The sequence below is a fragment of the Geotrypetes seraphini genome, chromosome 2 (genome assembly GCF_902459505.1).
Source record: "Geotrypetes seraphini chromosome 2, aGeoSer1.1, whole genome shotgun sequence".
Taxonomy (NCBI): domain Eukaryota; kingdom Metazoa; phylum Chordata; class Amphibia; order Gymnophiona; family Dermophiidae; genus Geotrypetes; species Geotrypetes seraphini.
In genome coordinates, this window is record NC_047085.1 from 265794744 (window position 1) to 265817038 (window position 22295).

General features: G+C 44.5%; 1 protein-coding gene across 3 annotated transcripts in view; it reads left to right on the top strand.

Annotated features, from left to right (window-relative positions):
* The window catches only part of ELP2 (elongator acetyltransferase complex subunit 2), a 189028-nt gene that overhangs the window by 43374 nt on the left and 123359 nt on the right, over nt 1-22295 (top strand). For all 3 annotated transcript variants that reach the window (XM_033929590.1, XM_033929587.1, XM_033929588.1), the window contains exons 6-7: nt 948-1012; nt 7876-7942. In XM_033929590.1, coding sequence (XP_033785481.1) covers nt 948-1012; nt 7876-7942 — 132 coding nt within the window. The remainder of the gene's footprint in view (nt 1-947; nt 1013-7875; nt 7943-22295) is intronic.

The following is a 22295-nucleotide window of genomic DNA, read 5'->3' on the forward strand; positions in this document are numbered from 1 at the left end:
TTCAATTCTGGTCTCATTATCTTAAGAAAGATATACCCCCTCTTCTACGAAACTGCGATAGCAGTTTCAAGCATGGGGAGCCGCGCTGAGTGGCCTCGCTGTTCCCGACGCTCATAGGAACTCAATAAGTGTCGGGAGCAGCGCGTCTCTCTGCACTAGAAACTGCTATCACAGTTTCGTAGAAGAGGGGGGATAGTGGCGCTAGAAAAGGTTCAAAGAAGAGCGACCAATATAGTAAAAGGGTTGGAACTTCTCTCGTATGAGGAAAGACTAAATGGTTAGGGCTTTTCAGCTTGGGGGAGATATGATTGAAGTCTACAAAATCCTGAGTGGAGTAGAATGGGTACAAGTGGATTGATTTTTCCAAAAATTACAAAGACTAAAGGACACTCGAAGCTACAGGGAAATACTTTTAAAAACTAATAGGAGTAAAAAAATTTTCACTCAGAGAATAGTTAAGCTCTGGAATGCTTTGCCAGAGGATGTGGTAAGAGCGGATAGCATAGCTGGTTTTAAGAAAGATTTGGACAAGTTCCTGGAGGAAATGTCTATAGTCTGTTATTGAGAAAGACATGGGGGAAGCCACTGCTTGCCCTGTATCGGTAGTATAGAATATTTCTACTCCTTGGATTTTGGCCAGGTACTAGTGACTTGGATTGGCCACAGTGAGAACGGGCTACTGGGCTTGATGGATCAATGTCTGACCCAGTAAGGCTATTCTTATGCTCATATAACATCAATTGTAACATCAATTGCGCATGTATTGTAACAGCATTATAGAAGCTCATATTTGCACCTCAGGTGTAGTAACACCATTACCAAAGCTCATGAAACGTAACACCTTATACAGACTGCTCTGAATTGACTATCCTGTCATTAGTATAATATAGAGCACAGGCTAGTATTTTTGTTTGATAACTTTGACCTTATGTTTTTATTTTTTTCAGTCCCAATATTAGCTTGTGGAGGCGATGACAGCAAAATTCATTTATATGTGCAGCAAGATGCAGAGGTAATTTATTGCTTTCATCTGAAATAATTCCTAGTATCTGAGTGTAGCTCTTCTCAAGTAGAACATGTTGCTTGTACTGGTTCACCCTCCTGTGCTACTGCTTTTACCAGTATCACATCATGATTTGTGGATGTTTTGTTTAATAGTGTGGGCTTTGATATTTTATTGTGCATGCTCTTCTGTAATAGGTGGATTATATGTTTGTTTATATAGTTTAGAAACTTATCTCCCTTCTGAAGACCACCAATATCCATTATAACTTCCATTACTGTTCAGTGTGTTGGCCACTGCTTAAAGATGTCCTGTTAAGTTATGCAAATATATTTAAGCATATTTTGAGATGATTGGAAAGTAACGAAACTGTTTTTTTTTTTTTTAAATTCAGAATCAGAAGACTCCACAGGATCTGAACATTTCTCCTTTTCAAAGTAGCATCTATTACATTCTCTCTTAAAAAAAAAAAATATTGAATTTTCATTCTTTATATCAAGAAAAAAACACTTGTACGGAAAAAATAATATAGTCAAATACATATCAGGAAAAATATTTTTTTATGAGACTAAATATTTGCAAGTCCTCCATTTTGGATCCAAGATTACAAAGAGTAGAGTTATTTAAGGAAATTACTAGATTACCTAGAAAAGAAAGAAAGGAAATATATCATCTGAGGCCTAAAAAACAGAGAAAAACAAACTTCTAATTCTAAGAGCTCATCTATCATACTCCTTCAAGACGTTTCGTGGATAGAAACACAGGTGACATGGTTCAAAGAAAACATATTTCAAAGATTGATATCTCACTACAATCCTCCCTCCATATTCGTGGTAGTTAGGGGCAGAGCCCGCCCATGAATACGGAAAAATCACGAATAGGTACTTTCCAAGACTCAGAACTCAGTTATGTCCTCTCACTTTTCTGGAGTGCGGCGGCGAGTGAGATGGGTGCACTGTTTACAAACAAGGCAGAATGCCTGGGGTTCCTGCAACACCCGATGCACATGCCCGAGCCCAGATCGCGGGTTGCAGAAAGCTCCTGACCGCGGTCTATGCATGGCAAGGATGATCCCCCACACGGCAATGGTAAGCAGCTCTTCCACTCTGGTGAGTCTCATAGCCGCCTCAGGCGCTCTGCTCCTCCCTGTCTTGCACGTTTCCTCTCTGATCTCCAGGTGTGTGTACACTCCACACTTTCCCACTCTCAGATCTCAACCCGGGCGACTGTTTTTTTGCTTTTTTTATCTGCATGCTGAAGGATGACTCTGGGATGATGTCATTTGGGGGAGGAGCCAGCAAACTCAAAAAACGTGAATATTCGAAACCACGAATATGGAGGGAGAAGTGTATACATTTGCATGGTTATCTTAAATAAAAAGTTCCACCAATCCGAGTACCTGGTTTCAAAAGCAAAAACTAACTTCTTCACTTTTGTGTATCTCGAGACACATCTGGGAATATCTGGATCTTAAAACCGCCAAATTGTCTGTTTTTAAAGAACATTTTTAGAATCCACATCTTGTCCAGCAAAAGTGCCACAGAAGCCACTAATGTTGAGGATTTAGCCACCTTTCTATCAGAAGTTTCCAAAATAGTTGAAATATCAGGAGATGCTTCATCTTGATTAAGATTTTGTTCTTGCAAACTTTTTATTGGTAGGTAATAAACTTGAGATAAAAGAATTGTTTCTTCAGGAACTAAAAATTTCTGAGACATATCTTTTCAACATTTCTCTAGGCCAGGGGTCTGCAACCTTTAAGACATAAAGAGCCACTTGGACCCGTTTTCGAAAAGAAAAAAAAAACTTGGAGCCGCAAAACAAATCTAACACTGCATATATTGTTTCTTATCTTAATGCTATATACAGGATCACTAAATTGAAAATAAAATCATTTTTCCTACCTTTGCTATTTGGTGATTTCATGAGTCTCTGGTTGCACTTTCTTCTTCTGACTGTGCATCCAATCTTTCTTCCTTTCTTTCAGCCTCCTGTATGTTTCCTCTCCTCCAGACCTCATTCTCTCCCCCAACTTTTTCTTTCTGTCTCCCTGTTCCCCCTTCTTTCTGTCTCCGTGCCGTCCCCCAAGCCACTCGGTTTGCTGCCACCGCAATCGGGGAACAGCCCCCAAGCCACCACCGTCCCAAGCTTTCCCTGCAGAAGTGTTGCGCTGACCAGCATTCCGCTCCCTGACGTCAATTCTGACGTAGGAGAGGAAGTTCTGGGCCAACAAGGCATTTCTCCTCATTCCATCCAGCCTGAGCCCCATCTCTCCTTGATCCAGCATTTCCCTTCTGTGTCTGTCAGAATTACCATTCCACCTATTTTCCAGCATCACCCTTCTTTGTGTCCATCTCACCTATATCCCTATCTCACCACTTTTTCAGAATCTTCATTTGTCTCTGTCCTTATCTTTACGCCATGTTCACCCTTTGCCCTTTCAATGTCTTTATCTCCCCCCACACACTTTTTCAGCATTACTTCTATGTCTCTATTTCACCTCCTCTTCATGTCCCCTCTGTATCTCTATCCTTATTCAGTAGGTCCTGCTTACCCTTTCTCTTCTTTGTGTCACTATCTCCATTTTCAGCTTTCCCTTTTCCTTTGTTAATGCACCCTGTAGCCAGAATCTTTCCACCCTCCCTCCACTCCGGCCCAGCCCAGTATGAAATATTTCCTTTTGTTTCCCTCCCCTCTCTCTTTCTCTCTCTCTTCTGCTCCCTCACCCACGAGTCCTGCATCTGGCCCTCTCCCTTCTACCTGCACCTGGCAACACCCCCCTGCTCCGCGGCTCTCTTCAGCAACTCGTCAGCAGCAGTGATCAAGACAAGCTGCCGACATCGAGGCCTTCCCTCTACGAGTCCCGCCTTTGTGGAAAAAGGAAGTTGAAACAAGCGGGACTCACAGAGGGTAGGCCCCGACGTCAGAAGCTGCTGCTGAGTTGCCGAAGAGAGCCGCGGAGCAGGGGATGTGGCCGGAAGCAGGTAGAAGGGAGAGGGAGATAGGAAGGCTGTAGATCTCCGGAGCATGACACCGACCCCGGCCAGGATGATTTCTTTTTCAGGCACCTTACAAGCCCAGCGTCGCGGCGGGAAATAGCCATGCTGAGCAGTGAGCTCAGCACTACACAGATGAAAGCCTTGCTTGCTGATTGGTCCGGCGGCACGGCGGGGCGGGGCCGCCGGACCAATCAGCAAGCAAGGCTTTCATCTGTGTATGTGCTGACTGCTGAGCTCACTGTTCAGCATGGCTATTTCCCGCCGACGCCGGACTTGTAACTGCATGCCTGCGTGACACACTACCGGAGCCGCAGCAAAGGTGGAAAAGAGCCGCATGCGGCTCTGGAGCCGCAGGTTGCCGACCCCCGCTCTAGGCATTACTGAGAACACCTGAGGAAAATTCAAGAAATGTAAATTATTATTTTGAGAACTATTTTCTAGTGATTCTATTTTTCTCCTCCAGTTAATATTATCTTTTACCATAACTTCTTGTATCTGATGTGTCTCACTTAAGTCTTTATTAACATTGTCAATTTGAGATTTCAAAGATCATATTTCAACTTTCACTGCATTTAAGTCTTCTTCATGCTTTTTTGTTCTTTCCTCCAGACATTGGAATTTGGGGACACAAAGATTTCCCCAGATTTACAACTAAATCCCATAGTGAGTCTAGTGTTACTTCTGAAGGTATAGTCAAGGAAAATTTTGGCAGGCAATTGTAAAGTTGTAGTTTGCTCATCACCCTGTGATTTCTCAAATACTTCCAGTAAAGTCCAATATCTCCCTCGGATGCTTGAAACTTCACAGATTCCACAGATGAAACAATATTCTCCAGCTCAGGAAACTCCAAACCCGCAGACAATTTTACTTGAACCTCCGGATCGGAAACTTTCACCAGCCTCGGTGTTTCCTGAACCTGCTGCAGGAAGCTAGCATTCTGCGGCTGAGGGGGAGGAGCTCTATAATTGGGGCTTAGCATCATATCCAGCCCAGTGAGATCAACTGTGCCTTCACTCTATGCTGGCGTCTCCAGCAGGCCACTGATAAAATCTCTGTTTGTAGTCTTCTCAAAAAAATTCTCAATCGAATCTGAAGCCGCAGGTTCTGGGCTTCATAAGTTGCCAGCAACACTCTTTCTTTGCCGCTTCGGCATAGGAAATACAGAGTGGATGTGGCAGCTCGAGAGGATGCTGCTTTTGGGACCTCGGTACTGTGGGCAGGCTCATCAGTCCCTCCCTAGATGTCTGGCACTGCTCTAGTACGTTGGCTATGGTACAGAAACCTGTGTCTGCTACAGAATGGAAGATTAGGTTCTTACCTTGCTAATCTTCTTTCTTTTATAAGGCATAGGATTCTGTTTTTATGGCTTCTACTAGTTGCAATTAGCCGGTTGGTTCCTAGCTACTTATGTGCTTAATTTGTTATTCAGAGTTGTTGTCAATTGTTGATAATCATTGTTATTTTCTCATAAGTTACAGAGCAGACCCCCTCCCTTCTCCCCCTCCCCCTCCCTTCTTCCTCTCCCTCATATTTAAAGGAGGCAGAGCTTAGCAAACAACTTGCTTTTTCAAAAGCTGCTGTGTTCTGCCTCTCTAATGAAGGTATTTTTGTGTCCTTCCTTACAGACCCCTCATCTCCTGCTGCTGGACTGAATTCTTCTGATAACTTGGCAGTGGAAGTTGAAGTGCTCAAGCATTTCCCCGGCTGCTAGGAGTTAGGCGAGAGCGCTTTTATTATAAATCTTTATTCATTTTCAATTTGAGAACAGTGCATTAAAATATACATACAATTAACTTTATAGACAGCACTTACAACCGATCAAAGAATACTACAAAATATTCCCCCTCCCTCCCCCCCTAATTCGAGAACAAAAACAAAGTGCTTTAAATTATGCATACAATCGAATGCATACTTGCAATCGATGAATACATCAAAATATATTACCCCTCCCTGGATGTGCAATCAAATAAGAAATAAAGGCATAATCCAACTAATCAGAGTTATTGGAGGGAAAGTGGTATGGCAATTTTAAAATAAAAAATAAGTCATGATTGCTGCATTCTGTCTCTGCACTGTGTAGTCACTGAGGCTCCCTTCTACTGTGGGAACTGCTTGGGTGTCATTTGACATCACTGCCAATAAGGAATAATCTTACAGTCAATTCCATAATAGCAATGGTGATTTCAAGTTTCTACAGCACACTAATTTTTCTCAGTGCTAACAGGTTATAAGTCAAGTTAATGGTTCTGGTGCCTCTACTGGATCTCTGTACTCATACTCCTGATTCAGTGTGTCATTGCTTAGTTTAGTGCATACTTCTACCCAGCACTTCTCCATGGATATCCTAAATCTATATTTAATGAAACAGAATGCAAAACACAGTTAGTTGTATGAAGTTTTCATCTTCTATTTTAACTTGTTCTTAAACAGGCTGTGTTCAGTTTTCTCAAGGTTCTTTAATACTCTGGCTAGGCAGTCTCCCAATGTTTAGTTGGCCCATCCTCCCTGGTTACCATCTGCTATCATGATATTTCCCTATGCACAACCTTTGAAATGTAGAAAGCTGTATTGTCTGATGGCAAGATGGATGAGGAGAAGTGGTGGGTGGAAAGGGTTTCCAGAAACATAGAAACATGATGGCAGACAAAGGCTAAATGGCCCATCCATCAGCATCCACTATCTCCTCCTCTCCCTAAGAGATCCCACATGCCTGTTCTATGCTTTCTTGAATTCAGACACAGTCTACCGGGAGACTGTTCCACACATCTACCACCTTTTCTGTAAAAATGTATTTCCTTAGATTACTCCTGAGCCTATCACCTCTTTCCTTTCAATTGAGAGACTGGCCTCGTGTGTATTTATACCACCTAGAGGCACTTAAATATCTATCATATTTCCCCTTTCCCGCCTTTCCTTCAAAGTATACATATTGAGATTTTTGAATCTGTCCCCATACGCCTTATGATGTAGAACACTGACCATTTTAGTAGCCTTCCTCTGGACTGACTTCATCTTGTTTATATCTTTTTGAAGGTGTGGTCTCCAGAATTGTACACAATATTCTAAATGAGGTCTCACCAGAGTCTTATACAGGGACACCAGGGTCTCCTTTTTCCTTCTGACCATTCCTCTCCCGATGCACCCAAGCATCCTTCTAGCTTTTTTGCCTTTGCCTTTTCAACTTGTTTGGCCACCGTAAGATCATCACATACTATCACACCCAAGACTCACTCTTCTTTCTTGCAATTAAATTCTTCATCCCCTAAACTGTACTGTTCCTTCGGGTTTTGGCAGCCCAAATGAATGACCTTGCATTTCTTAGCATTAAAACCTAGCTGCCAAATATCAGACCATTCTTAAAGCTTCACTAGGTCCTTCTTCATGTTATCTAATCTAATCTATTCTGGTATTTGTGCGTTCACAATACCTATATAGGCTTTCCATCAGGGGTGTCTACTCTATTGCAAATTTTGATATCATCTGCAGAGGCAAATCTTACCAGATAGCCCTTCAGCAATATCATTTACAAAAATGTTAAGGAAAGACTAAGGGCTCCTTTTATGAAGGTTTTTAGTGCACGCACCGGATTAGTGCGCGCTAGCCGAAAAACTACCACCTGCTCAAGAGGAGGTGATAGCGGCTAGCATGCGGGGCATTTTAGCGCGTGCTATTCTGCGCGTTAAGGCCCTAACGCGCCTTCGTAAAAGGAGCCCTAAAAGATGAAGAGACTAGTCAAAGTGTTCTTGTCGAAGTCTTGCAGGGCTGAATTGATTGAAATATCAGGCCCTTAATTGAGGACATTTTTGTTCATACTGTTGTGCTCCAGGTGCATTTAATATCAAGTGTGTTTTATAACAAGAGATTTCATTTTAGTTTCAGAAAGCACAAATTCTCCATGGACATGAAGACTGGATAAGAGGTGTTGAATGGGCGATATGTGGTCAGTATATGAATCTACTAAAGTATATTGAAGTTAAATGAAATTGCTGCAGTTTTATCTTTTTCAGATTGTATCTACATGAATTCTTGTATTTTGTCTAGTGACCTTCCTCCTTTGCTTGTGCGAGTCCATTCAGAAGAGAGCTGTAGTTGAGCTTTTTCATTTCAGAGAGTTATACATTCAGAACTCATCTTTGGTTTGGAGAGCAAAAGTATTTGCTTTACTCCAGACATTGTCACTTCCATTCCAGCCTGATGTTATGAGCTATATCTTAATTTGTCCGAGATCTTTGTCAGGATAGACAGCTCTACTGCTCGAGTGCATCAAATGGATCTAAATTTTTTCCAAATATATTTGGTTTACAAACACAGGGGCGGATGCAGAAAGCTATCCCAGGCAGAAGTGTGTAGTTAATGAGCAGGATGTGTACATGCTAAGGGGCACATGATGCAGAAATGGGTTCAGTGCAGGGGTTAGCTCACAGCATATTAAAATGGCTATCAGCTGTTCTGTCCCAATGCAGGGAAATACAAAGAAGATTTTAAGAGAAGCACAATCCAAGAAATTTATCGCCGAGTCTGAGGTGGCATAGAAAAAATTAGGGATACTTTTACTAATCCCCCTCTTTTACGAACACATAGCGCGGGTTTTAGCGCTGACAGCGGCAATAACTGCTCTGACAGTCATAGGAATTCTGTGAGCGTCGGAGCAGCTACCGCCGCTGCTGGCTCTAAAACCCGTGCTATGCGTTCGTAAAAGAGGAAGTAAGTTTGGTAAATGCTAGCACACGCTTACCATAGTGTAAAATGCTGTTCTGAAGGACATGTTAAATCAGCATGCGCTAACAGCATACTAAAAAATATTTTAAATTTAGTGGAGCATGTCTTGGGGTGGAGAGTGGACTTATCTGCAGTAATCGACTACCAAGTGAGACCTTACTGTCTGCAAAATAGGTGTCAATAAATGCTAATGTGGCAGTTTTTTTGTTTAATGGCTGTGTATTAATGATAATAGTAGTGTATGACCATTAATCCCCCCGCCCGAAAAAAGAAAAATCAATCATTTTATTGCTGTAGTAAAAATGGCTTAGTACGCAGGAAAACCTGCATAAGGACGCTTTAAGGTCATATTATACTACAACTTAGAAAAGGGACCCGATAGTTTGGCCTTTTGCATACTGCAGTAAAATTAGTAAGCCTAACCCACCACACCACTGGGCCCCTAGATTCCCCCCCCCTAAAAAAATTTTCCTGGTGTCTGGTGGCATACATAACCCCCACCTCCCAGTGTACCTTCAAAAAGAGGCAGGAGCGATGCCCACTCGTTCTTGCTGCTGTCTTTGAAAAAATTGGCATCTGGTTCTGCTCAGCACATCCTGGGGCTCACTTTGTAGGGTCGCAACCCCTTATGCTGTATTGGGTTTTTTCCTAAACATCCCTGTTTGTCAATGCACGAGCCAATCACTGCTCACACACTGATAGAATGAGGAACATTTTACAATGAGTTGCAGATTACCGCTGTAGCGTACACTGTTTTACTCTGACAAATCACATATTTTAATGCATCAGGAATTTGTATGCCCATTGGCTATTGCATCTCAGCAGTAAATTTTGCAGAAAGTTCATGATAGAAACGTGTGGTCAGTGCTCTCGCACGCATCATGCGTCAACCCCACAGTTAATTTGGTGATGCAAAGGAGAACGATGACAGAGTTCAAAAAAGCATGGGATGAACACAGAGGATCTTTAATCAGAAAATAATGGGTATATATTGAAGAATTAAGGCCAATGCTGGGTAGACTTGCATGGTCTGTGTCCCGTATATGGCCATTCAGTTGAGGATGGGCTGGGGAGGGCTTTGACGGCTGGGATGAGCTTTGATGGAGACTCCAGTAGATGGAACCTAAGCATGATATTGGGCAGAGCTCTGAGTTTCTGGCCCAGAAATATCTAAGAAAAAGGACAATTTAAATTAAATCATTCATTTATGGAGCATGTACGGTTGGGCAGACTGGATGGACCACTTGGGTCTTTATCTGCTGTCATTTACTAATGTTACTAAGTTAATTTGTTTTTTCATTTCTTTCCAACCCAACAAAAGTTGGAAAGAATTATACAAAATTAAAATTAAATGCAATGAGATGAGATGAAATTTGGAATATGGGGAAAAAACTGGTGGAAAGAAATATTGGGTTCAAAATGGGCCAAATTAGACTGGGAGTTCCAGAAAAGTAAACCCCCCTTCCTAAAAAATTGCCCAAGGAGGAAGTGACGTCATCCCAGCGCATGGCTGCCTAAATCGGGAGCTCCGTAGGGGCTGCGGCGAAAAAGTGCTTTTCAAGCTTCTAACGCTAAAACGCGCTTCTTCACTGGATCGCATTTCGCGGGTGAAGCTATGGCGACGCGGAAAAAGTTAAACAAATTCAAATATTTCGGCGACGGAGGGGAGAAAACAGCGAGTGAGGCGCAGGGGAGTGCAGGAGACTCGCTCAAAATGGCCGCGGGGCCGTCGGCGCCGGCGGAGCTGCTTGAGGCTGGGACTGTGGCGCTGTCGGGGGAGCTCAGTGAGACAGTGAACAAATCCTTCCAAACGTGGTTCCAGGACCTGAAGGATGAAATGGTAGGAGTGAGAGTGGATGTGAAAGCTGCTCTGGCAGAGCTCCGTGCAGATGTGGGGGAGCTGGGAGCCCGAGTGTCAGCCTCTGAGGAGCACGTGGAGGCCTTGTCTGCCACGGTAACCGGGGTTAAAGAATCCACAGCCCATTTATCATCTGAGCTACAGGAGTTACAGGCACAAGTGGAAGATCTTGAGAATAGGTCACGCCGGTGTAATCTGCGCTTTAAGGGAATCCCGGAGGGAGAGGCATATCGTGATTGCAAGAGTGTGGTGCGAGAGTTCTGTCGGAGCCTACTAGGTGTGGATGGAGCTGAGATGCCTGAGGAGATTAAGCTGCAGAGAGCGCACTGGAGCTTGGGTCCTGTGAGAGGTCCTGGCTTTAAAGATATCATCGCCTGTTTTGCGGATTATTCCCTTAAAGAGAAGATTTTGCAGCTGGCACGGCGCCATCCCTGTTTTCGCTGGAATGAGTTGGAAGTGGGCGTCTATCAGGACCTGGCTTGGTCTACACTACAGAAGCGCAGGGCGTTCAAGGAGGTCATGCAAGTGCTGAGGGATGGTGGCCACAAGTACCGCTGGCTGTTCCCCTTTTGGGGTCTGGCTTACTGTCAATGGGAGGTCTCGAAAGGTGGCTACGGTCACGGAAGTCTGGTTGGCTATGAAAGAGCTGGGTTGTGTGAATGTTCCAGAGACGGTGCCGGTGCCTGCTACAGCTAGCACTTCGGGAGTACCTGGCGCTTGGTCTACAGTTCTGCGCTCTGGCAAGCGAGCAGCTAAACAGGGGACCTGATGATGAAGAAGACTTATTATCTCGACTGTTCTTTACCAGGGCTACCTTGAATGGCATGGACTGGGAGAGGTACTGAGTGGTGTGCTATCTCCGGTCTGGCTCTTGGTAAGAGACTCTGCACTTTCTAATGTTTCTCTTTAACTTTACTGGCGGCTTGTTTTGCTGCAGTTTTTGGTTCTGTGTTGCTGTCATGGGGAGCTGCTTGGGTTAGTCGCCTGGGGTACTTTTCACTTTCTAAGGGCTGGCTAGACCTTCATTGAGGGGGTCAGCTTTGGGTACGGGGGTGGGGGGGGTGGGGGGGTTTGGGAGGGAGTAAGAGTAAACTTCTCACTATTGGATCATGGAATGTAAACGGTTTGAACAGTCCGGGTAAACGTAGTATAGTATATTGTGAATTGAATAGATTAAAATGGGATATTTGTATGCTTCAGGAAACCCATTTGAGACCCAGACATGTGGGGGTCTTGCGGTCATCTCACTTTGAGCATGTATGGACGCATCAGAGTGTTCAGTCTGCTAAAAAGGTGGGTGGACTGGCAATTCTTATCCGCAAAGGTTTGGGTTTTACTGTTCTGAGGGTATATAGAGATTCTGGGGGAAGGTGTTTGGCACTGCAGGGTACATTGCAGGGCCGTCTTATTACTGTGATTAATATTTATGGTCCTAATGGGGGTCAGGCGGCCTTTTATGGCTCTCTTAAAGAAGATTTAGTCAACTTTGTTGGGGGGTCTGTATATTTGGGGGGGGGATTTTAATGTCACTCCTGATGTGCTGCTCGATCACTCTCAGGGAGGACTTCGATCATCTTCCCGAGCTTCTCGCAAGGCTTTTCTTGCCCTGATGTCCTCCTTGGGCTTGATTGACGGTTGGCGCTTGCAACACCCTTCCCAGAGGACGTATACACATTATTCTTCTGTTCATTGTTCTTATGCTAGGATTGATAGTATTTGGACTCATCGTAATCAGTGGGGGGGAATCAGAGCTGCTGAAATTGAAGCTATACATATCTCTGATCATGCGCCTGTCTGGATAGCTTGTGAAGGCTATTGAGATGTGGGGCATCATCGGGCCTTTTGGAGAACATAAGAACATAAGAAGTTGCCTCCACTGGGTCAGACCGAGGTCCATCTCGCCCAGCGGTCCGCTCCCGCGGCGGCCCATCAGGTCCGCGACCTGTGAAGTGGTTTCTGCCTACTTCTATAACCTACCTCAAGTTATATCTGTACCCCTCTATCCCCTTATCCTCCAGGAACCTATCCAAACCCTCCTTGAACCCCTGTACAGAGTTCTGGCCTATCACATTCTCCGGAAGCGCGTTCCATGTGTCCACCACCCTCTGGGTAAAAAATAACTTCCTAGCATTTGTTCTAAACCTGTCCCCTTTCAATTTCTCCGAGTGACCCCTAGTGCTTGTGGCTCCCCACAGTTTGAAAAATCTGTCCTTATTCACTTTCTCTATGCCCTTAAGGATTTTGAAGGTTTCTATCATGTCCCCTCTAAGTCTCCTCTTCTCCAGGGAGAACAGCCCCAGCATTTTTAACCTGTCAGCGTATGAAAAATTTTCCATACCATTTATTTGTTTAGTTGCCCTCCTCTGCACTCCCTCGAGTATCGCCATGTCCTTCTTGAGGTACGGTGACCAGTATTGAACACAGTACTCCAGGTGCGGGCGCACCATTGCGCGATACAGCGGCATGATGACTTCCTTCGTCCTGGTTTTAATACCTTTTTTGATGATGCCCAGCATTCTGTTTGCTTTCTTTGAGGCTGTCGCACATTGCGCCGATGGTTTCAGTGATGTGTCGAGCATCACCCCCAGGTCCCTTTCAAGGTTACTCACCCCTAGCAGTGTTCCCCCCATTTTGTAGCTGAACATCGGGTTCTTTTTCCCTACATGCATGACCTTGCATTTCTCTACGTTAAAACTCATTTGCCACTTTTTTGCCCAGTCTTCCAGTTTCGTTAGGTCCCTTTGCAGGTCTTCACAGTCTTCCGTGTTTCTAACCCTGCTGCAGAGTTTGGTGTCATCAGCAAATTTGATAACCTCACATTTTGTCCCTGCCTCCAGATCGTTAATAAATATATTGAACAGTAGAGGTCCCAGCACTGACCCCTGTGGAACTCCGCTCGTGACCCATTGCCATTCTGAGTATTGGCCTTTTATTCCAACCCTCTGCTTCCTGCCCGCCAACCAGTGTTTGATCCATCGGTAGATATCCCCTTGCACCCCGTGGTACCACAGCTTTTTAAGTAGCCGTTCGTGAGGTACCTTGTCGAAGGCTTTTTGGAAGTCAAGGTAAATGATGTCTATGGATTCCCCTTTATCCATCTGGCTGTTTATTCCCTCAAAGAAGTACAGCAAGTTCGTGAGGCATGACCTTCCCTTGCAGAAGCCATGTTGGCTCGCCTTCAGTTGTCCATTGTTTTCTATGTATTCGCATATTGTGTCCTTTACCATTGCTTCCATCATCTTCCCTGGAACCGAGGTCAAGCTCACAGGCCTGTAGTTTCCCGGGTTACCCCTTGATCCCTTCTTAAAGATGGGCGTGACATTCGCTATTTTCCAGTCCTCTGGGATCTCCCCTGTTTTTAGGGAGAGGTTACATATTTGGCGAAGTGTCTCTGCTATTTCGTTTCTCAGTTCTTTTAGTACCCTTGGGTGGATGCCGTCCGGGCCTGGTGATTTGTCGCTCTTTAGTCTGTCTATCTGTCTGAGGACATCCTCTTTGCTCACCTCTAGTTTTACCAGCCTTTCATCTTGATCTCCGTTTATAGTCTCCTCGGGTTCCGGAATATTGGTTGTGTCCTCTCTGGTGAAGACTGACGAGAAGAATTTGTTTAATCTGTCAGCTATCTCTTTTTCCTCCTTTATCGCTCCTTTCCTGTCTCCGTCATCCAGTGGTCCCACTTCCTCTCTGGCTGGTTGTTTCCCTTTCACATACCTGAAGAAGGGTTTGAAGTTTCTTGCTTCTCCTGCCAGTCTTTCCTCATATTCTCTCTTCGCTTTCCTGACCTCTCGATTACATTCTTTCTGGTGTCTTTTGTGCTCTTCCTGGTTTTCCTTTGTTGGTTCCTTTTTCCATTTCTTGAAGGATGATTTATTGTCGCTTATAGCCTTTTTAACTGCAGTTGTTATCCATGCTGGGTTTTTAGTTCGATTTTTTTTGCACCCTTTCCTAAACCTTGGGACGTACAGGTCTTGTGCCTCGAGCACTGTGCCTTTAAGCAGTGTCCAGGCTTCCTTTACGGTCTTCACCTTCCCTGAGCTGTTGCTGAGCTTTTTTCCTACCATTTTCCTCATGTTCTTGTAGTTTCCTTTTCTGAAGTTGAGTGCTGTCGTTGTGGTTCTTTTCACCTTGGATGTTCCCATGTTTAATTTGTACTGGATCATGTTGTGATCGCTGTTTCCTAACGGTGCTAGTACCACCACTTCCTTTGCGGGTCCCTCTAGCCCATTGAGGATTAGGTCTAGTGTGGTATCCCCTCGCGTTGGTTCCGTGACCAGCTGCTCCATGAAACAGTCCCTTATTGCCTCCAGGAATTTAGTTTCTCGCGTGCAATTTGAGTGCCCAATGTCCCAGTCTATTCCCGGATAGTTGAAGTCCCCCATAACCACCACTTTTTCACTTTTGCACACCTATCTCAGTTTGGCCTCCAGGTCCAGGTCGTTTGTTTCTGGCTGTCCTGGTGGGCGATAGTACAGTCCCAATTTGATGTCAGCTCCTTCCCCTCCTGTCAGCTTAACCCATAGTGACTCCAGACTGTCTGCCCTTATTGTTGTTTCAATTTTGGATGAAGTAATGGAGTCCTTTATATACAGTGCTATTCCTCCCCCCTTCTTGTGTGCCCTGTCCTTCCTGTAGAGTTTGTACCCTGGCAGGGCCACATCCCATTTGTTGTCCTCTGACCACCATGTTTCTGTGATTCCTATTATGTCTATGTCCTTATTTCTGGCTATAACTTCTAGCTCCCCTATTTTAGTTCTTAGGCTTCTAGCATTTGTATATAGGCAATTTAAGTCCCAGTTTGTTACCTTTTCTTTTGGATCTACTCTTGATTTGTTGCTCCTGCTGGTCTCCTCGCGTGTTGCCTCCTGCGGTGTGTCTATTCCGTCCTCTGCCCGCTTCTTTGTTCTTTGATAGCCCTCTGGTTCCGGCTGTTTCCTCCTTGTTTTGCTTTTTAGCTCTAAATGCCCCTCGGTTCCCTGTGCTGCATCTATGGGTTTATGTCCATAAAGTGTCCATTTTGTCTCTAGTCCACTATTGCCAGTTCCTGTCTCAGTATCTTTGCTCGATACTGTGGTCCGATGTGTCGAGGTCAGATCGACTATCGGCTTTCCCCTTGTTATCAGTTTAAAGTCATGTCTATGCAGGTCTGGATGTTACGTGCCAGCATCCTCGTCCCAGCCGTGCTCAAATGCAGACCATCTCTCCTGTAGAGCTTGTTTTTCCCCAGGAAGGTTGACCAGTTCCGTACAAAGAGGAAACCCTCCTCGTCACACCATCGCCTCAGCCATCCATTTGTTGCTTGCATCTCGGTCTGCCTCCTCGCATCTGCCCTTGGTACTGGCAGGATCTCTGAAAAGGCTATCTTCCCTGTCCTCAGCTTCAGCTTCCTCCCCAGGATCTTAAACTGTTCGGTCAGTGTAGTCATGTTGAAATTCCTTCTGCTGACGTCATTTGTTCCGACATGGATTATCACTGCTGTGTCCTCTGTCTCAGCTCCCTCCATGATTCTCTCGATTCTGTCGGAGATGTCCTTTGTCCTCGCCCCTGGGAGACATGTCACTAGGCGATCCGCTCTGCCTCCTGCTATGTGACTGTCCACCTCTCTCAGGATTGAGTCTCCCACCACGATAGCAGATTTTCCTCTCCTCAGCTTCCTCCTGGGTCTCAGGTCTGTGTCGATGATGATTGGGTCCTCCAATCCTTCCTTCTCCTGGTTGGTTCCTCCGCAAGGTTCCTCTCCCTCGGCTCCTGGTGGGTCCTGGTGGCTCCTGGCGGGTCCTGTCCTCCATCCGTTTGTTCCCTTCTGAAGAGCGGGTGATCCTCCTCGATGAATCTTTCGAGCTCTTTGACCTGTTCATTGAAGTGGTTTTCTCTGGTGGTGTCCTCAGTTGGTTCAAATTCCCCTGGTTCCTCTATGGAGCGGAGTCCCTCTAGCTCCTGTACTTTGATCTGCAGTCTCCCGACCTCCTTCTTGAGGCTAGCCAGTTCCTGACATCGACTGCATATGTAGGCCTGCCTCCCGGAAGGGAGGTAGACATACATACGACAATCGATGCAGTATACTGGAAAGCTTTGCTGGCCTTCTGCTGCCTCCATTATTCCTTCCTTGTGACTAAAGTTGGAGCGCTGGAATGTGCCCGATGTGTATCTGAAGTCCCTTGGTGTGTAGGAGTGGTACACGGTGTGCAGCTAGCTGAAAAAAAGATAGATAAGAGAAGAATGAGTACAGAAGAAAATAATTTTTTTTTTTTTTGAGTTAGTTAGAGTTTGAGTTAGAGTTTGCTGCTGGGCTGCCTGTGCTTCTGGCTCCTTCTCTAGGCTCCTTCGCAAAGGCGCTCTCACTAAGGCGAGATGAATGGAGGCTTAATGAATCACTGTTAAAGCATACGGAGGTGGACAGGGAGGTGGGGGAGGCTATTACTAATTATCTACATGATAATGATAATGGCATGGTGGGTGACTCCATATTGTGGGATGCTCTTAAGGCTGTGATCCGTGGGGTCTTTATTAAATGGGGGGCACGCCTTAAGCGACAGCGGGAGCGCAGAACTATATCCCTTCGGGAGACTTTGATTTCTCTGGGGAGGCAACACCAGTGTTCTCCTGATCCAGAAGTGTTTGCACAGCTTTTGAGAGCGCACCATGAGCTTTCTCTTCTACAGATGGAGGAGATTGACTTTTATAGACTAAGACTGCTCCAGACGATATATGAATATAGCAATAAAGCTGGCTCGCGACTTGCTCGATACATTAAATTGAAACAGGCCCGAATCGCTATTACCCGGATTAGGGATATGGAGGGGAGAATGCAGTGTACTGATGGGGCTATTAAGAAGGTTTTTCTTTCCTTTTACACCAAATTATATGGGAAAGTGGAGGGGGTACAATTGGACTCTATCATGGCGTATTTAGATAAAGTGACGTTGCCACACCTGGGAGACTCTGACATAATATATCTTAATAGTCCTGTGTCCTTGGGGGAGATACTGGGGGTTATTGCTAGATTGAAATTGGGAAAGTCCCCGGGTTTGGATGGGTATACTAATAGTTTTTACAAACAGTATTGGGTCGCTCTAGCTCCTCTATTGGTACGGGTTATTAATGGGGTGAGGGGAGGGAATTCACTACCGCCATCGATGGGAGATGCGGGTATTTCGATATTGCTCAAGCCGGGGAGAGATTCTGATAGCTGTGGTGCATATCGGCCCATTTCATTATTGAAAAAATTACCCAATATATTCTAAAGGAGAAGGAGTTCCAGTTTCTCTAACAGTGAAACATAGCAGTTAGGGAATTCTTCTTTTCACACCGCTTCTCCTTTTCACTGTTTTCCTACCCCTCCCCCCCCCCCCAAAAAAAAAGTACCTCTATACAAACTGCCCCACCTTCAGATATTCATCACAACTGCCCTGTCATACCACACCATGCTATGCCACATCATTAACTGCTGCCACATCCTAAAATATCCACCGCAACTGTCCCACACCTAAAAATGAACCCTTCAACTGCTGCTCTAGGTTGCCAACTGCCCTATTATCCCAGAAGTTACCTCCACAAACTGTCCCCTCTCTCTGTTAACGTTTTCTGACACATTCAAGTTTTCTTTCATTTTGCATGAATATTCAGTTGATCCTTTTTGGGAACTTGAGACATTCCAGTTAGGCATGCTTCAAAATAGTCATTTGATTTCACTGCAGCCGTTTATTTTTTTTGATAGGTCCCAGAAAATAGTTCTCATGGCTTTTAAGAATTGCAGTAAATGTGAAAAGACCATATCTGGGGTGGATACCTACAGTTGCTGCATAGAAGGGTATTACAACCAGAACGAAAGAAGTTATCCTGCCGCTGTACCGGGCAATGGTGCATCCGCATCTTGAATATTGCGTCCAGTATTGGTCACCGTACCTTAAGAAGGATATGGCGTTACTCGAGAGAGTTCAGAGGAGAGCGACACGACTGATTAAGGGGATGGAAAGCCTCTCATACGCTGAGAGATTAGAGAACCTGGGTCTCTTTTCCCTGGAGAAGAGGAGACTTAGAGGGGATATGATAGAGACTTACAAGATCATGAAGGGCATAGAGAGAGTAGAGAGGGACAGATTCTTCAAACTTTCAGAAAATAAAAAAACAAGAGGGCATTTGGAAAAGTTGAAAGGGGACAGATTCAGAACGAATGCTAGGAAGTTCTTCTTTACCCAACGTGTGGTGGACACCTGGAATGCGCTTCCAGAGGACGTTTATAGGGCAGAGTACAGTTTTGGGGTTTAAGAAAGGATTGGACAATTTTCTGCTGGAAAAGGGGATAGAAGGGTATAGATAGAGGTTTACTACACAGGTCCTGGACCTGTTGGCCCGCCGCATGAGCGGACTGCTGGGCGCGATGGACCTCAGGTCTGACCCAGCAGAGGCATTGCTTATGTTCTTATGTTAATGCTGTAGAATAGATCACAAACCCTTTCAGTACCCTTGGTACTACTAAATGACAAAAAAAGAGGATTCGTGGTAATTATGAACAATGTGAGAAATTTGGTGCTTTAAGGTATGTTCCATTGACATCAGCATCATAAGCATCAGTTTTTTGTGATCCAGAAGCTAAATCAGATTCTTGGTATGTATCAACATTGTGAGTGCATCAGTTATCCTTAACAATGAACATTGATTGAGCCCATCAGGACCGGACATCGACCAAGTCCTTTTTGGAGAAGAGGAAGGACATTAGAGTGGGAGCCTTCCAGGACAGTTAGAGAAAAATGCTTGAGTACCTGAATAATTTGTAATTCGTATAGAATTGTAGGATATATGGAATATAAATTATAGAAAAAAAATTTTCCTAATTGACACAGGGGTATGAATCCAAGCTTTCCCCCATATAATTAGTACAGGCCTGCATAGTTTATTAAGGGGAATGGGGCTCTGCTGGCTTATCATCTGAGTTTGCTCCTTCCCATGAAAGGAAAAAGTCTCCACTTGAGGAACTTTCATTTATTGAGTTTGTTAAGGAAATAGTAGAAGCCGTTATATTTAAGTTGAAATCATAAGAGGAACCTGGGGCAGAAATATTGGATGTTTTCTAATTTCTTGACCTCCCAACAAAGTTGTGATACAATCTATTCACAGAAACTTCAAAAATGCACAGATAAGAATGTGGGAGACAATCACATATCCACGTATCCAGTAAACATAGATGGTGAAGCCTATATACAGAGTTCAGAAAACTGCCTGATTCTAGAAGCAGTAGCTCTCTTGCCACACTGTAGTTTTCAAAAGAGCCAAGAGTTCCAAGTTCCTCAGTGGCTCCATAGGGAGGCCTGGACATTGGACACTTTTTTGGGGAGGAAGGTTTTTCAGAATGCTGTGGTCACTTCTTCAATTACTTTTTATCAGCTGATTGTGAGCCAGTACATATGAAATATCATTCACCACATAGAGAAATTCTCAGACTTTGCTGCACTGGGTATTGGAACTCAAAAGCTCTCATGTCTATATGCTTCTGATCTCAGATATGATGCACAGGAGAAACTTGCTGGTTTTTTGTTTTTTTTTAATATGGATTTGTATACCACCTTTTTATAGTTTTACAACTACACTCAAAGCGGTTTACATACAGGTATTTCAAGCATTTTCCCTATCTCTCTCAGTGGGCTCACAGTCTATCTAATGTGCCATAAAGAAAATATCTTTGAGATAAGGAGGGCAGTTTTCCTCATTATGGAACACTGTAAGACCTTTTAAGTCCCTCTCCTGGTCTAATTCCAACCCAGCTACCTCTTCTTCCAGGAGGTTTACAAGTAGGGGGAAAAGGAGAACCTATTACTCTTGCAGATGTAGGTACCCTCCTCTTCCTCCTTTCTCCAGCCAGACACAACAGTGATTTTCTCTTGTACCAGACTGCAGGGAACACGGAAACCACAGTATGTACCCTAGGGAAACATAACCAGCTTTCTAGTGACCTTGCCAGACAACCATCCAGTAGGAGGGAAGCTGAGGATTTTCACAAACTGTTGGCAGCATTGCAGTTCTTATATATGGTGCACAGGCATTATATGTGTGGCAGCAACCTTGTGGAACAACTTACCCGCTGTTCTCGGGATGGTGGGGCCTGGGAATGGAATATGTACTTAGAGCCTTGCATGCATTTACAAATCTATTCTGCTGCCCGTGGGCCTTGAACAAAGTCTATTTTGATAGGAGATAGTAACAGAGAGGGGGCTGTTGGGAGGTTGCCAAATGAAGGGAACATGCACCATTGTGTCATACTAAGGAAGCTATAATAGAAGAATCTAGACCTGTAAATGCAACATATACAAGTCAAGATTGCATATATCAGCAAACAGCGATTTTAGAGTGTCACTATACGCATATGTAGAAACCTCTGGGCACAGAGATTTAAATGGGGCATGATAGGTGTGGTTTAGGTGTGCTGAAAAAAGATGTATGCTTTTCATTTTATAATTTGCAAAACATCTTGTTTTTAAAATCCATATTGGCTTTTACACCTGCTCTGAGGCATACATAAGTGTCAGTTCCCAGTTGAGACTTCAGGTCTCAGTCAAGGTGCAGTTATAAGAGCTGATGGCACTGTGCTCATTCACATTCTTCTTATGTGGCAGCTTGACCCATCATGGTACTTCCATAGTGCTGTTACAAGGTCAGAGAGACACTATTTTTTGAACCTGACACTCAAATGACCAGGAGTAATTGGGGTTTACTCCTGCTCCCCATTAGACACTAGGGATACCTCTAGTGTCCCAAGGTTTCCAGAGAATGTGACAGGTCTGCTGGATGTTAGGCAAAGGGGTGGAGTTTTCAGGGGAGGTATAAACCGTTTTGAACTTATGGTATAGCGGTATCTAATATAATAAAATGCTTGGCCGCGCATGCGCATTCAAAAGTCGTGTTCCCTGATTCGTCGCGAAAACACGACTGCGCATGCGCGGCCCCGGCTGTGGCGGCGGCTTTCAAAAAAAAAAAAAAGTTACACAGCTGCGGCAGCCTTCCTCACCCCCGCCTCTCACTCTACATGGTAACATAGTAACATAGTAGATGACGGCAGATAAAGACCCGAATGGTCCATCCAGTCTGCCCAACCTGATTCAATTTAAATTTTTTTTTTTTTTTCTTCTTAGCTATTTCTGGGCGAGAATCCAAAGCTTTACCCGGTACTGTGCTTGGGTTCCAACTGCCGAAATCTCTGTTAAGACTTACTCCAGCCCATCTACACCCTCCCAGCCATTGAAGCCCTCCCCTGCCCATCCTCCTCCAAACAGCCATACACAGACGCAGACCGTACAAGTCTGCCCAGTAACTGGCCTAGTTCAATCTTTAATATTATTTTCTGATTCTAAATCTTCTGTGTTCATCCCACGCTTCTTTGAACTCAGTCACAGTTTTACTCTCCACCACCTCTCTCGGGAGCGCATTCCAGGCATCCACCACCCTCTCCGTAAAGTAGAATTTCCTAACATTGCCCCTGAATCTACCACCCCTCAACCTCAAATTATGTCCTTTGGTTTTACCATTTTCCTTTCTCAGGAAAAGATTTTGTTCTACGTTAATACCCTTTAAGTATTTGAACGTCTGAATCATATCTCCCCTGTCTCTCCTTTCCTCTAGGGTATACATATTCAGGGCTTCCAGTCTCTCCTCATACGTCTTCTGGCGCAAGCCTCCTATCATTTTCGTCGCCCTCCTCTGGACCGCCTCAAGTCTTCTTACGTCT